The sequence below is a fragment of the Drosophila gunungcola genome, chromosome 3R, assembly GCF_025200985.1.
Source record: "Drosophila gunungcola strain Sukarami chromosome 3R, Dgunungcola_SK_2, whole genome shotgun sequence".
NCBI lineage: Eukaryota > Metazoa > Arthropoda > Insecta > Diptera > Drosophilidae > Drosophila > Drosophila gunungcola.
Window position 1 is genome coordinate 16,310,330 of NC_069139.1, and position 15,143 is coordinate 16,325,472.

Genomic DNA, 15,143 nt, shown 5'->3' on the forward strand with positions numbered 1-15,143 from the left:
GTTCCGTTTGATTCTTCGACTTGTTTGTGTATTTTTGTAATGTGTATAACTTGTGATTTTGTAACTTTGATTTGAACTATGATTTTCACGATATCTATAGTATATATATATATATATATGTATATAAAAAAGATAACCTCACCTTTCGATGTGTGTGTAACTGATGGGACTAGTTTAAGGCGAGCACTAATAGTGCTTTGTTCTACAAAAAAAAAAAAAAGAAAAAGATAGCTAGATCTAGAGAACCTGCTTTCTCTTTCTTTAGCTGACTTAGGATTCTGCCACTCCGATCGTAAATAGTCTAACCTTTACTGCACTTTTGCTCCGCGGAACGATAGACACTTGCATGCCACCATCGAACTGTGACTCCACCATGCCACTATATGATCTGCACCTCCACCAGTGTCACCTTCAGTACCACCAACTCTCACCCAACCACACACTAAATCATTTCAGACCACAACAAACTGAAACTACAACATTTACTGTCTTTCTACAACTCCCTGTGTATAAAATTTGTTTTCTTTCTCAAAAACCAAACCCTTTCTTTGTGTAAATTATGTTACCTTAATTGAACATATCTTTAGATGAGAGATGATAAGAAAAACCCACCAACGATGCTGTACTAAAGTGCTTTCTTTAATGTACCCCCTGTCCAAAACCCAAAACGCCCCCAATCCCCACATTTAGATTCTCCCCCTCGTTGCGCAACGATGGAGCCCTCAATGAGTTCGTAGATGGCCTCGGACCGGGTCAGTTGGTGGGCCGCCAGGTGCTGGGAGCTCCCTCGCTGGGCGACATCCAATTATCGCTGTGCCACCAGAAGGGCTGCCTAGAGGTGGAGGTCATACGGGCTAGGGGCTTGCAAGTAAGTCGGCAGGTTACTTCCATATCAGCTGGAGATCCATTACCCCTTTTTTATCGCTCAGCAAAAAGCCCAGTCAAAAATGCTGCCCGCCCCGTACGTAAAGGTTTACTTAGTGTCGGGAAAAAGATGTGTGGACAAGATGAAGACCTCGTCGGCGCGACGAACTCTGGATCCACTGTACCAGCAGCAGTTGGTGTTCAAGCAGTCCTATACTGGTTGCATACTACAGGTGGGTCTCGTTAAATTTGATGTGATTCCCCATAGCTAATTTATGTGATTATTCCTCAGATAACCGTGTGGGGCGATTACGGACGCATCGAGAAGAAGGTGTTTATGGGCGTGGCGCAGATAATGCTCGATGATCTGAATCTGTCGAACATCGTGATCGGCTGGTACAAGCTCTTTGGCACCACCTCTCTGGTCAGTTGTCCCACTAATATAGGCTTAGGGTCTAGGCGCTCATCCATAGCCTCACTCGACTCACTCAAACTGTAGATCTAAACTAAACTGAACTCGACTAAAACCAACATATTTTAAAATCAATTCGTACACGAAAAAAAAAAAACCAAAAACACAAAATAGAAATTTCGCAAATCGCAAATTTGATAAACAAAAACACTTGCATATATTTATATAATCCTACACACAGAACATATATTTATATAGTATTTAGCTCAACGTTTTGTTCAAAGCAAGTTACCAAGAACAAAAGTTACACAACTTTGTCGCGTAAACAGTCACAAAAACCTGTAAAAAAAATTCCAAGCTCAAAAAATCAGTTTTAAAAAAAACATCAAAAATTAAACCGAAAAAATTGTCAATATCAAAGCATTTGTTTTTAGTTAGCAATATACAGTACATACGCACTCCTGTAAATGAAAAGCTTATTCAAATCACGGTAACACACACACAAACACTACACACCAATGAGGCAAAAGTAGAACGAAAATTCGCATTGTGTACTTAAACGTTGAATGGAGAGTTGATCGAAAGCAATCCAATCAAAACCAAACTGCAAACCAAATTAATACGAAAATAACCTTTCGCAAGTCACCATAAATCACCGTTACCGTTAAAGTTACCGTCACTTCAACGTAGTTTTCACATAGACTCGTATAATACTCATATAGGTATGTTTCTCTATCCCCAACTACCCAATCAAAATCAATTTAATTGAACCGAACAACACACTCAACAGTTTTGCTTAGCATTTTTCTAGTGCATGAGTAGTTAAGTATTGACAGCTTACATTTAAAATCATTTTACTTTATATTTAACACCGACTTAATTAAGTTAGAAATGTAACTTTTTGCTTTTTATTGATTTCCAATACTACTAATTAACATAGCTTTTGTAATCCACAATAACCCCACTACATTCTTAATATAAAATGGCAAATCCTGGCTAGTTAAAAATATACATCAATCAAATAGCAAAATTCCTAGGCCTAGCTCTTTTGTAAATCTTTTAAACCGTTAAACCCAGTGCTGTTACCAACCCAACTTTGAAACCACACCAGGGTCGTCCGATTGTTTGGGCCGGCGAATCAGTCATAATGGAGGAGCCGGGCGAATAACAGTTTCCAACACTATCGACATCCAAACCAACAACCACAACAACGCTTACTTTAACAGCCACAACAACGAAAACACTTTAAGCACCCAAGCACAATTCAATTCAAGCGAACTCTAAACTGAACTGAATTCAGTAAGTGCACCCAATCAATTTAAATCAATTCAAGCTTAATCTCCAGTCCGCTATTCAAAACAAAACATTCCGCCACTTTGCCATTTTACACAATCAAATACCACAAGGAATTAAATTAACTCCAGTGTAAAAAAAAAAAAAGGAAAAGTGAAAACCGCTACTAACCCACTTTGCCCGTTTCGAAAACAATTATTACAAACACAGACACACACTCACAGAAAATCGCCACCCAAATCTATCATGCTAATCGATCCCTGTATCCTTGCAGTAACCATTCGCCCGTGCTGTCAGCCCGGCAGCCAAATAGCAAAGGACCAAGGGTTAGCCTGCAGCGGCTCATCCCAGGAAGCCGCCCGATCCTCGTTCGGCAGGTTGCTGGCCTAAGCTAAGTCCACATCTATTTTTTTTCTATTCCACGGCGAAGGAAGACTTTAAATGAACAACAACAAACAGAACTAAAACAAAAATTATAAAAAAAAGAGAAATATCTAATTTTTATAAGTCATGAAAACAAATGCATTTAATGAACCGAGAACAGAAAACACAAGCAGAGCAGCAAAATGATTAAACATAACTACGGAATACAGCTAAAAGATAAATGTAAAGGAAGTCTATATATACATATACACATATATAACAGATAACATTTGACAAAGAATACTTGTAAATTATGCATATTTAAAATAATTTTTATTACACACCTAAGATCACTATTATTTTCGTAATACGATTACTACGATTATTATTACTTAAAACTATTATTAAAAGAAAAAAATACCAAAAAAAAAACAAAACAAAAAAAAAACAAAGGAGAAGGTGGATAAAGTTAAAGTGCTAATGTCAGTCATGCCTAAGCCTTAGCCTGAGCAGAGACTCTGAAGGATATAAATTGTTTATTGAATAAATAGCTAAATCTAAATCAGTAAAGGCAGTTATAGATTTTCAGAGGAGGGAGTTATTTAAGTATATATACATACATATATAAATCTATATATACATAAATATATTTACTGTTTAAGCAAGCAAAGAACCACTAACACTTAAATAAGCCTAACTTACGATAAAACCGATAAAGTTAAAGCTTAAGATTAGGTAACTAAAAAGGGATATGAGATATGTATTAATCGAACAACCAAAAGAACAACAAATATTTACCAAGCGAGAGATGAGCAAGTTTAACTTAATAATGCGAAATCTGAACTCAAGCTGTACATAGGATCCACACACGTTACATATACACTACATCCGGATTACCTATTACCAAAACTACCGCTTCCCCGAGTTTAGGCTTTATAGCTATTGGTTAGCTCTGCGCCACGGCTTAAACTCCGCAGCCACCCCAAAATGTACGAGTTTTTGCCGTCGGCGATGAGGACACATATATATTTGAGTCAGAATGGTATCGTATAATTTAACTTAGAGCAAAGAAAAACTATCTCTCTCTATGAATATACTATATCGCATTTTTGTTGTAGCTTCCCCCGCTTCACTTCGACGCGCTTTTAGGGCCGCTTTAAAGTTAGTTTGTCGCCTTGGTTCCCAATCAACTTGCCTCGAAAACGCATCAAGTACCTTCAATTTAATAGTGTGAGCTGTAAAAATCGTTACCTGCTTGCCAAAAAATCACTAACACGTACATTAGCATAGATGGGAAACGAAAAAATGCTACGGAAAACCAAAAATAGTTTGCAATATACTGCATGTTAATTTGGGATATTTTTGGCATTTATGTGGGCAACATTTTGCAATGCATTCCTGGGGAGAAGCAAACATATCACTGGCCTGCAGACAGATGATGGATGGGAGCAGTTAACTTTTATATATACATTAGGACATAGGTCAGGGGGATAAATATGATTATGAGAAACCTAGATATTGTTCCTATCCAGTTGTTTAGTGCTCTTTTTTTTTGCTTTCACTCATGGCTACGGATATTGAGTTGAACCTTTCCGTCCATTCATTCAGATACACACAGCTATACATAAACAGTTGCAGTTACAGCTTACAGCTTACAGATTGAGGTAAATTAAAAAAATATATTGACATGTGCATATCCATCCAAGCAGCAGCTTCCTATATCAGCGCTAAACAACTAATACGTAAAGAAATGCCGAAACACAGGGAAAATGCATTCAAAATGTTGCTGCAAAAAAATCCCAAAAAATCGCTCATCAAGCATTGAAACACAGAAGAGGAGGATAACGCGCTTCTGATATTTGAGAAAAGTTAAACTACCAGCGAGGTTTCCAGCAACTAATTATACGATATATAAGTCAGAGGAACATACACTCAGATACATACATTATAGATAATCAGATTTGTACATTCCGCTCTTCACGAAACCCATACGAACTTTTCTATGATAAAACTCTCTCTATCTCAATCTTTCTATTGTTTCCACTGCTCTCCTTCAGCAAACATTCAAAGATGCTTTGACTACTCAGCAATCCAGCAAAAGGAAGAACAGAAATACAAAAAAAACTTCGGCAAGTTCGACGTTAAAATGTCCTTTCCGAAACCGGTTGGCATGTGAATAGATAATTTGCAGGAAATTTGTGCGCCGTGGCGCTTTCAAAGCGAAGAGTTCGTTAAGGGCATTTCTACCGTACAGTCATACCAGAAATTCTTATTAGGATTCCTATAGAATTCGTTACATTTAAGACACACCAAAGACAAAAGCATATAGAAAATGTTAATGATGCAAATGATATATTACGGCAAGTTATTTCAAAGGCAACCAATACAAGAAACAAAATGCTATTTACTAAGTTCGATTTGAATGACAGGCGACGTTAATACACGATACACAAAAAGATCAACAACAAAGATATATCATTTATTGCAAATGTTGAACAAAATTGATTAAAGGGCAAAGGTCAGCGCTCTCGCTGGGCGCCCTTGACACCTTATATTGTATTTTAATATCTCGACAACAATCGAAGGTCGAGAAACGACAATAAACTGTGAAATGAATATGTAAAAACAAAATAAAACCACAAAAACTAAAATTATATTAAAAATTGCAGAGAAGAGCATTATTAATATTGATGAACACAGAAACTTGAATTGTGAAAAACTAAAGAGAAAATTTAATGAAAAGCAACCTTTAAAGAACAAAACAAAAGAAAATTCATTAAAAATTGTTTTCTAATAAAGCAAAAATATGTGTTTTACTCAATCAAACCAAGAACAGAGTTGGTATGTATAACTTTAAATGAAACCAAATTTCATTTCACGTTAAGCTTGGCATCTGAAATCAAATTTAAAATCCCCATTAATGAACAAGGCAGTTGTTGGGGTTTTACATAAAGCGGTGGTATTTCTTTATTTACCATTGATAAACCATTTAATCCGTATATCGTATATATAAATAATTTAAACATTTATTGATTTATATTATTAAATATAAATGTTTTAGATGCATGCGCTATATCGGATACTGGGTTCAACCATACTTTCATTTACAGGTTTTGCTCGCTAGCGCAATATAAATTATACCCAGGTTAATAAATCAAGTTTTTGTAGTTCACTTTTGGGACATACTTTGTATTTCTTTTGGATATTTTGCTTGAATATTTTTTTAATTAATTTAAAATTATCTTACAAAAGTTTTCTTTCTTAACTGTTGATATCTCGTTTAGTTTAGTGCGTTTTACAAAGGAACCAAGTTAATGACGACATACTAAACTATATTTATGGCCTATCCACTATCGTATCAATGCTTTGAATTTCTCAAGCTGACTTCTGATCTTTTATTCAAGGACTGTGATGGATGTGTATTTCGAAATGTATTATATTACTAATCAGTCTTTATAACGAAAATAAATACAAGCGGTCTATTTATTGCTCTTCATAGATGGTCCCAAGCTACTATATTCACCGGTAGAGATTGTTCTTCTCTCGCCTGCTGATTTCATTAGGCCCAAATACGACAGCAAATGAGCATTTTTGGACCATGAAGAGCAAACTCTTGTTCCGACAAAAAAAAAAGTACATTTATCTACTTATTCGGCGGCAAGAAAAACAAAACTTAATAAGCGGGATTAATGGTGTAAAGACATTCCAGCGTGCAGTAGGTTAAAGTAGAAAGTCTTGTGCGTGTCAGATATGTATGGGGCCGTGTATAGTATTCATTTGTATCATACATTAGATAATATTTATATTGTCGCTTTGTTACATTACATTTTACATTCATCTTAAACTGTAACCGTTGAGAGACCATAGAAAATACATATGCCAAAGCCTTGCTGGGTGTCCTATCATCTATGCCGACTAGCTGAAGCATAACGTTTTGGCTAGTTAGTGCCATAAAATTACGATTTACCATTTTACAGTTTATCCTTACAATAAAAACCATAGAATTGCAGCTTAAATTCGTATGCTTTTTGTTCCTTGTTTTTTTTTCCTTGCGATAAGAGAAATTGCTTAGGGAAAAATACTTTGAGTGCTTGCACATGTTCGAGCTATGATATTTTATTCCTTTCAGATTAATATTTGATAAGGTCTTACAGTTAGCTATCGGTATTCATTCATATATGATATGATAAACTTTAGTTTACATTGATTACTTAAACACGATTAGCTTATTATCTTACACATTGTATACGAGCATAGCATGTATAAATATAAATATATATATTTAGAATTAGCCGTAGGTGTAGGTATAGTTTAGATGTAGATATAGTTTAAGGTTCAATTTTTTCATTTGCGTGGGTCATCTGAGTGGCAGTTCGCGCTAAATACTTGAGTGGATCATCGTCAAGGCAAAGCAAATAATGAATAATGTAAATTATGTAGGATTCGGTAAACATCTGATCCCTTGGAAGATGAGTGGATTTGGTATGGCTTCTCTTGGGGCCCGGAGCTGTACAAAAACCGAGAGGCTAACTTAGAGCGATATGAGTACGAGGGTTTAAGACATTGCAAGATTGTAATGCTAGGGGTCTATGCTACGATTGCACTACAACACAAGTCTCCATAAATTCCATTTATCCTGGAAGCAGCCTATCTGCTCTTTTTTTTCCTTTTTTTATATATGAGTTTCTTTGGGTACTCTAAATATATCCATCTTTTTAGATGCCGTAGTGCAATCAGACAGTAACTTAGAGTAGAACAGCTTATGGGATTTTAGAGGCCAGGATTACAATGCATCTTGCAAAAAGTCTAAGTTCATAGTATAGTAGGTGAGCCTGAAGCGAAAGCCCTCGTCATCCTAGTGCAGCTGAGCCGTCACATACAATCCGCAGTCCTGGTCGGAGGCCATGGAGTAGTTGGCCGAGTCGCGATCCTCCGGAATGGTGGGATGCGTCTCGTGCGGCAGCTTGGCGAAGGCGTGATGGCCGGCTCCGTAGCCCAGGTGTCCGTAGGGCGACTCCGCCGCCTTGGTCACGTGTGGCAGGCGCCGCAGGAAGTGCGGGTTCGAGTAGCGCACTCCATTTGGCAGCGTGGTGTGCGGCTGCTGACCGCCACTGTTGCCCAGGGCCACGGCTGCATTGGCGTAGTGCATGCTGCTGGGCGCCATAAAACTGGACACTTGCGACGGCGGCAGTGGTGGCATTCCGCCACCCATGGAACTGGTCATCGCCGAGGTGGAGGCGTAGCCACCGCTCCCAGCGAGCTGCTGGCTGTGGCAGCCCACCGGCAGTGGCATCGTGCTGCAGTGAGCTGTGTAGTCGAACTTCTGATCCGGCACCGAACGCTGCAGCGGCAGGGTGGCACTGTTGATGACCGATGACGACGACGACGAAGAGACGGCAGAGGGATCCGCGTTGAAGCTGGACATGCGCATGTTGGTGCAGCGGCCGTAGGGCTCCTCCTGGATGGGCGGCTGCGGGGGGCGTGGCGGCGGCTTGCTGTTGGCCCGCGGTCGGATAATGACCTCCAGTTCACGTTCCTCGCCCGAATGAACTCCGCTGGAGGACTCGGAGGGAGCACGTTCCGGCGGCGAGGTGGTGTTGGTGCTCTCGGTGGTGGAGGTGGTGTCGCTGCGGGGCGTCAATGCCTCGTTGGGAACGCCCGAGTCGGCGCGGCGCAGGCAGCGGGGTGTGGAACTGGAGGCGATCTGGGCATGGGGCAGAAACATAGAGAAAGAGAGAGAAATAAAGACAGAGACAGTGGGAAATCAGTGAAAGTGGTCAAGGAGCAGTTGGGATAATGAGAGACTCTGGGTGGTGATGGTAGGGGCTCTGCTTCAGCGTTGCCCCGCCTGCAAGTGAAAACGAAATCAAATCAAATCGGGGAGTCAGTTTCAGGGAACCTTTCTCCGTCTCCATCTCCATAAACCATCTATCAACCCGGGCACTACTTCGGACAGGGTCGCTGCTGTCCCCCAGACCAATCCCATAGCCATGTCGCTGTCTGTGGCCCTGGCACTGATTTATGCTGTCTCATAACAGCAAACATAAATCTCACGCTGGTGCTGCTGCTGCTGCTGCTGCCGCTGCTCCAAAGGCGTGACATGCTACACGCCCCTACATGACGACGCATCGCCTCCCTGCAATCCCACATGCAAATCACAAGCGAGAGCACAAACCTGAAACCTATGCTGAAGGGGGAATACTCTGGCTGTGGGTGCACCTAAAAGTCTGGAAACATCATTCGTCGTACGAGGGAACCTAGTTGAAAACTATAAGAGGCCAAGCTAGAGCCAAACAATTTAGTCGTATAACATTTTTTATGATAGGTTTTTTTATACAAAATTGTAAATGACTCAGAATTTCTCAAAAAATGAACTCGAAATCAGCTAGAAAAAGCTATAACGCCAACGAAACAACATTTCCACAATATGTATTTTCGCTTTGAAAAAAGTATTGAAAACTTTCAAAACTTTAATAAAATAACAATTATACCTCAATTAGTTCCCTTAAATATTAAAATATACATTTTAAATTATTAAATACCCTGAGAAAAACATAGAAAACCAACGACTACGAACATATTTTGAATACCATCCATAAGAGCCTTTCTCAGTAAGAGTATATATCTATACAATATAGCCACCCATACAAATGCTTCCTCCACTTACATGCGCTTCGTTGGTGTGAACTGCGACCGTGACCGGAGCCAAGGGGCTGACTAGATGCTGATGCTGATGCTGGTGCGGATTGCCCTGCTGCTGGAGTGGATGCTGCGGCGGTGGTGGTGGCAGCTGTTGCTGCTGCTTCGGTTGGAGAGGATGCTGCTGTGGATGCTGAAGCGCATGCTGAAGTGGATTGTGGTGGTGCTCGGGCGACAACTGCATCATCTCGGGCATGGCTTGAGGGGCCCGTCCGTAGATGCCGGGATGTGGCAGTACCGCTGGCGGCTGTGGCACGGGAGCTCCCTTCATGGGCAGCGGCGGAGGTGGTGGTGGTTGGCTGTGTGCCTGGGCCTGCGCCTGGGCCGACGGCTGTGGCGGCTCCAGATCCCTGGTGGAGGCGTATGTGATGCTGTCGTCGCGCACACAGGCCAGCAGTTTGCCCTCCTCGGAGATGTTGTCGTCGCTGATGCCACCCAATCCGCTGAGATTCGCATAGTCGTGGGGATGTCCATGGGCAAAGGATTGGGCTGGCCGCTGCTGTTGCTTCTGTTGCTGCTGCTGATGATGATGGTTGGCCGGCGGCGGTGGAGGAAGTTCATCGTACTCCGAGAGGTGGAGCAGACTGACCCCCACCGATGTGTTGCTAACGCCTCTCTTCATGCTGCCCATGGTGATGCCCACGACGGCTCCGGCGGTGGCTGCCCTTAGTGTCGCGTACTCGCCGTCGTCAATTTCCCCCGCAGCACTGGCAAAACATATCGAGGCTCCACGGCTCGGATGGCTAAAGAAGGATATTGTTTTGGTTAGTGTGTTATATTTTAACATATGAAATTGTCGCTTTGTGTTGGTTGTTTTTAGGTCTGTAGGCACTTCTGGGAATAGAACGAACCAAAAGCTAAATACAATAAATTGTAAGACCATCTGGTTGCACATTTTTTATAAATTAAAATTTTATACGACCACATTATAACTTTAAAAGAAGTAATTTTACCAATTTATTACATAGATCCTTTTTTATAAAATAATTTTTTGTCTTTATGATAAAAAACCATAATGTTTCCTTAAATAACTCAAAAATAGGGAAAACTTTTTTTTTTTGTACTCTGTTAAAAATGTTGTAAAATTCATTCTATTCCCTTGATTCCGTTTATCTGATTTCCGGTTAGTTAAACAAATTACCAAGGACAACAACAACACGGCGACATCGACAACAACAGCACAAAATAAGAGAACGCTTTGTTTTAGTAGTAATTGTTAATTGAAATTCAATTCACCCACACTCAATTAGCTAGAGTTAGTAGTAATTAAGTTCTAGTTAAACAAATAATTGAAAAATAAAATGAAAAGAATCGTTTTTAAAAAACAGGCGACAAGCGGAACAAAATAGTTTCTCATCATTATCCTTCATCCTCTATACATACATGTCTTTCTATATATATAAATATATATATGTATTTGGATAATTCGTTTTGTTATGTTAAATTGAACAATCGTTTTAGTGGACAAACAAAAGCTTAAACTAAACGAAAACACAAAATGTGGTTACTTAAACTGGCGAATGTCAGAAGCACGCACGAATCGGAACTGAAGAATATAGTGCTGGTATATGTGGGAGAAATTAGGTGTGGCAAAACACTGTACTAATGACTAGTGTTGGGCAATTAGTTTTCAATAATGGGTCTTCCCCAAAGTGGTACGTGCAAAGGAAACACACCGATAAAGTACAAAATGAATGAATTAGCAGTCTAGGTAAACGAAAAAACAAAATCACATGGAATTCCTGAAAAGTGGTGCTGGGGTGGTTTATGTTTTGGGTGATTGCATTTTCTTTTTTATTATTGTTTGTTGGGTGGTGCAGTGTGTGTGAACAAAAACTAAATGAAACTAGTTGCTATGGTTAGAGTTAAGAGAACGGACAAATACGGAGCTTCGAACCCGTAATGCTTTTTGTTTGGTTGTTGGTAGCTAAAAAACGATTTTTTACCGCTTGCCATCAGTTTGTTCTTGGTCACCAATTAGTAGGACATCATCAGACGTACTCGTAACTTCGTTGAAGGTGACCTTCAGCTTGGGCGAACTGGGCGTCAGCTTGGGCCAGTAGATGTCCTCCTGGGCGACCAGTCCCATGCCCGTCCCGCCCATGCCCCCATTGATACCCCCGCTCATTCCCAGTTCGGTGCTGGTGGCCGTGCTCATCATGTCCGGCTTGGAATCGCCTCCATTAACGGTGGTGCTGGTCGAGTTGCAGCCACTGCTGCTGGAGTTGCTGCCCGTCCGCTGGCCGCTGGACATCAGAAGCGGCTGGGCACTAGACTTGCCCAGCAATCCTCCGTAAGTGCTGTCCAGCGGCGGCAGCTTAAAGTGCCAACGCCGCTTGATGGTCAGGCACAGCCAGATGACGATCCAGAGCAGCAGGTGTGTCACTCCAACGAGAGCTGCAAAATCGAGAGACAAAATACGGTAAGCGGGCACTGGTGGAAACGTAATACGGCTAAGGCGCAGACCAGCCGTATGACAGCTTAATTGGACCGAGTCTGCAGCTCAATTGTCTCGCCTCGAGTGACACTCAATACCTCTGCTGTGTCTCATCGGGTTATCTATCCGATGATTAACGCTCAGACAACCGCACATTCACAGTCCAAACAAGGCCGCTAATTGGCTTAGACCACAAAACATACCTCAGACCCAGTCCAAGGCGGTGGAGGTACTTGAATGGGTGGCCATCCAGTTATGCAGATTCAATACACCTAATCACATGTTCAGTTATTTGCATCAAGGGCCATTCTGTGCTGTTAATTATCTTAAACTTATCAATCTAAACTTATTGCATCAATCACAGTTTACGTTCCTTGAGTGCACATGCTTCCGATAAATGTTTCAAATTTAAATTTTGATTTATAATTTACAGACTAAAAGCTTTCTCGAAAAAATACTTTTCAGTTGGTGTTTTTTAGGAAAAAGTAACAATTTACAGTTTTAGGTAAACGTAATGACAAAGATACGAAGATATTTTTTATTTTTGCTGAAATGCGCCAAACTTGGACTTTTGGACTTATAACTTGAAAAGCGGAAATTTGAAGTTGACTATTAATAATAAATTATCTATTAAACTTCAAAAATATAATATCTGCGTAACCATTCTAATCAAATTCTGACCTATGCGAACTGCATTTATTTTTAAATAGCCAAAGCCCTAATAAGTTCTACTCACCGGCCAGGAATGTGGGGCAATGAAGGTTGTTCTTGTACGTGGCACTAAGATCGTTCAGGAGCGGTGCTTTCACCACCGCCAACGCAAGGACGAAGCACAAGGAGGCGCAGTGAGCGAAGTAGATCCAGGTCTGGTGACTCTTCAGCGTGATTATCGAGCGATCCCGCATCCGCGTGGCCAGACGTCCGTGTCCGTACAGATACATGACCATCGAGGAGGCCACCACCAAAGCAGTGGACAAAAGATACAGGGCCAAGGTGACCACAGCGTTCAAGATGAGTCCGGGCTGATGAACTGGCATGGCCTCGGCGTAGATCTGCAGCTTGTACAGATTCGAGACGCCCACATAGCCGAGGATGATGTCCAAGGCAGCCACTACCATTTGGAGGCTAAACACGCAGGCAAAGGCCTTGGAGGTATTCCAGAAAACTGCCGGATATCGAACGGACCAGACCAACAGGGCGCACAGCAAGTTCACAAACTCGGCACTGGGGGGTTGGGAAAAAATCGCCACATCAATGGGTTTATCGATGCCGAAGAAGAGCTGCAGCATTCCGGCGAAGCCATCCAGACGGACGTAGTCCTGCCCAGGCTTTGGGTTGGTTGGTGCCGCCGGTGGTGCTGGGTTCAATGCGGGCACTGCCTGAAAGTCACCATCCTCCAGCTCGAAATCCTCGCTTTCCTCCGGTTCCTGCTCATTGGATTTGGCCACAAATTCACTGGAATTTATATTGGCATCGCCGAGCAAATATTCCGGTTCGATTTCAACTCCGGCCGCCCGTTTGGCAATCCTGCGCTTTTGGTTCTTCGGTTTGATAGCAATGATCTTCGAATTGGAGGCGGAAACGGGCGTTGAGGGTATGGGCACTTCCGGCAGCACCTCGGGCCTCACTCGATGGATGCTGCTGTCGCGGGTGGTGGTCTCCTCCTCCTGGAAGCTCTCGAGGATTGCCTGCTCGTGCGAGGCGACGTGATGGCGTCGCGGTTGCTGCTGTTGCCGCTGTTTGTTGTGATGCTTGTGGTGCTTACGGGCTTTGCCATGGTGGTGATGTGGTTGCCTGCTCGTGGTCTGTATCTCAACAGGTTTGACGGTCGTGGTGGTGGTGGTGGTGGTGGTGCTGCTGCTACTAGTTGTCGTTGCAGCCGTTGTTGTGGTCGTTGTTGTTTTAGTGGTGCTGGTAGATGGTGTTGTACTTGAGCTGGTTGTTGTGGTCTCTTTGCCCAGGGTCCCCAGCATTTCCCAATTCTCGACATTCAACTTGCCGGCATCAGTGGTGGTTATGGTTGTCGTGCCAACTGCGGTTCTTGGCGGCAACTCATCGAAATCGGGCATGATGACGGTTCCCTCCTCACCGAAGTCCTCCTCGTCCCCATCCCCATGGACGTCATCCTCACCCCGCATCGCCTCCTCGAGCTCCTGGCGCTCCTCTTCGTCAATATCTTGATTAATTAAATCGGGCACTTCAAAGTATCGGCCCTTGCCCGCATCCAGTTTGTTGGTTGTTGTCTTCGTTGTTGCCGTCGTCTTGGCCGCCTTTCTGCCGCTTGCCTTATCGGGTCGCAGGTCGAACAAATTGTTATTGCCCCCGGCTGGCACTCCACGGATGGCCGTGAACATGGTATCGTTGAAGTAGTCCTCCTCGTCCTGTTCCAAGCTGTTTGCGGTTAGATTCAGTCTGGGCTGGTTATGGTGCTGCTGCTGCTGCTGGCGGTGCCTGGGGAAGGGTGTGGGCCCCACCACCGACAGGGCCATCAAATTGCGTCGATTGATCACAACAAAGTCCAATTCAGTGGCCCAAATTTGCTCTGCAATGGAAAGAGCAAGAGAAAGTTCAGGGTTTGAGATGGACGGGCGCCCAAGTGTACAGAATTAATTGCTTTGAACTTGGATGGTGGATGCAGCCAAGATGCTTTCGCATCTAATTGGAATACATCACGCAGGATTACACGGTAAGCACCTGTTAAGGACATACGCACACACACTCCAGCACACCCCTTGCATAAACATAAGCCCATGTAATGAGCAGAAGGCTTCCTGTCTTTCACTCCAATTTTCCTTCATTTGTGAGGCAATGGCAATCGTTAATTAAATGACGCATCGATACTTTCAGGGCTTCTATAATCCACGCCCTGTTGATTATTAGAAGCGGATGGAGCCTGAATCGAAATGAATACCAATCAACTGAACTGGACTGTCCAGACAATGGGGAATGCCGGTCGAGAGGCAAAAAACAGGAACACGAAACTATTCATTTGCACATCTCATTTCAGCTCGATTCGACCCAAAAGGGATAACAATGCACACAGTTTCACCATTAGGACCTGCTCAGTTTCGGAGG

General features: G+C 42.4%; 2 protein-coding genes across 37 annotated transcripts in view; one reads left to right on the forward strand and one right to left on the reverse strand.

The window, feature by feature from the left end:
• Positions 1-5,568, forward strand: part of LOC128266755 (uncharacterized) — an 83,200-nt gene extending 77,632 nt beyond the window's left edge. For 25 of the 29 annotated variants that reach the window (XR_008269079.1, XR_008269085.1, XR_008269096.1 and 22 more), the window contains 4 exons: positions 691-868; positions 930-1,097; positions 1,157-1,998; positions 2,844-5,568. Coding sequence is in view for 2 of the 29 variants with exons in the window: in XM_053003481.1 (XP_052859441.1) it covers positions 691-868; positions 930-1,097; positions 1,157-1,288; positions 2,844-2,846 (481 nt within the window). In the remaining 27 variants the exon portion in view is untranslated. Of the gene's footprint in view, positions 1-690; positions 869-929; positions 1,098-1,156; positions 1,999-2,387; positions 2,576-2,843 lie in introns of those variants that run through there. The other 4 variants (XR_008269080.1, XR_008269094.1, XM_053003481.1 and 1 more) reach the window with 3 other exon arrangements.
• A 300-nt stretch (positions 5,569-5,868) lies between these two features.
• Positions 5,869-15,143, reverse strand: part of LOC128259802 (protein tincar) — a 60,955-nt gene continuing 51,680 nt past the window's right edge. For 5 of the 8 annotated variants that reach the window (XM_052992585.1, XM_052992429.1, XM_052992504.1 and 2 more), the window contains 4 exons: positions 12,805-14,610; positions 11,578-12,028; positions 9,600-10,374; positions 5,869-8,636 (listed from right to left, as the gene is read on the reverse strand). In XM_052992585.1, the coding sequence (XP_052848545.1) occupies positions 7,788-8,636; positions 9,600-10,374; positions 11,578-12,028; positions 12,805-14,610 (3,881 nt within the window). In that variant the 3' untranslated portion in view covers positions 5,869-7,787. The other 3 variants (XM_052992833.1, XM_052992925.1, XM_052993007.1) reach the window with 3 other exon arrangements.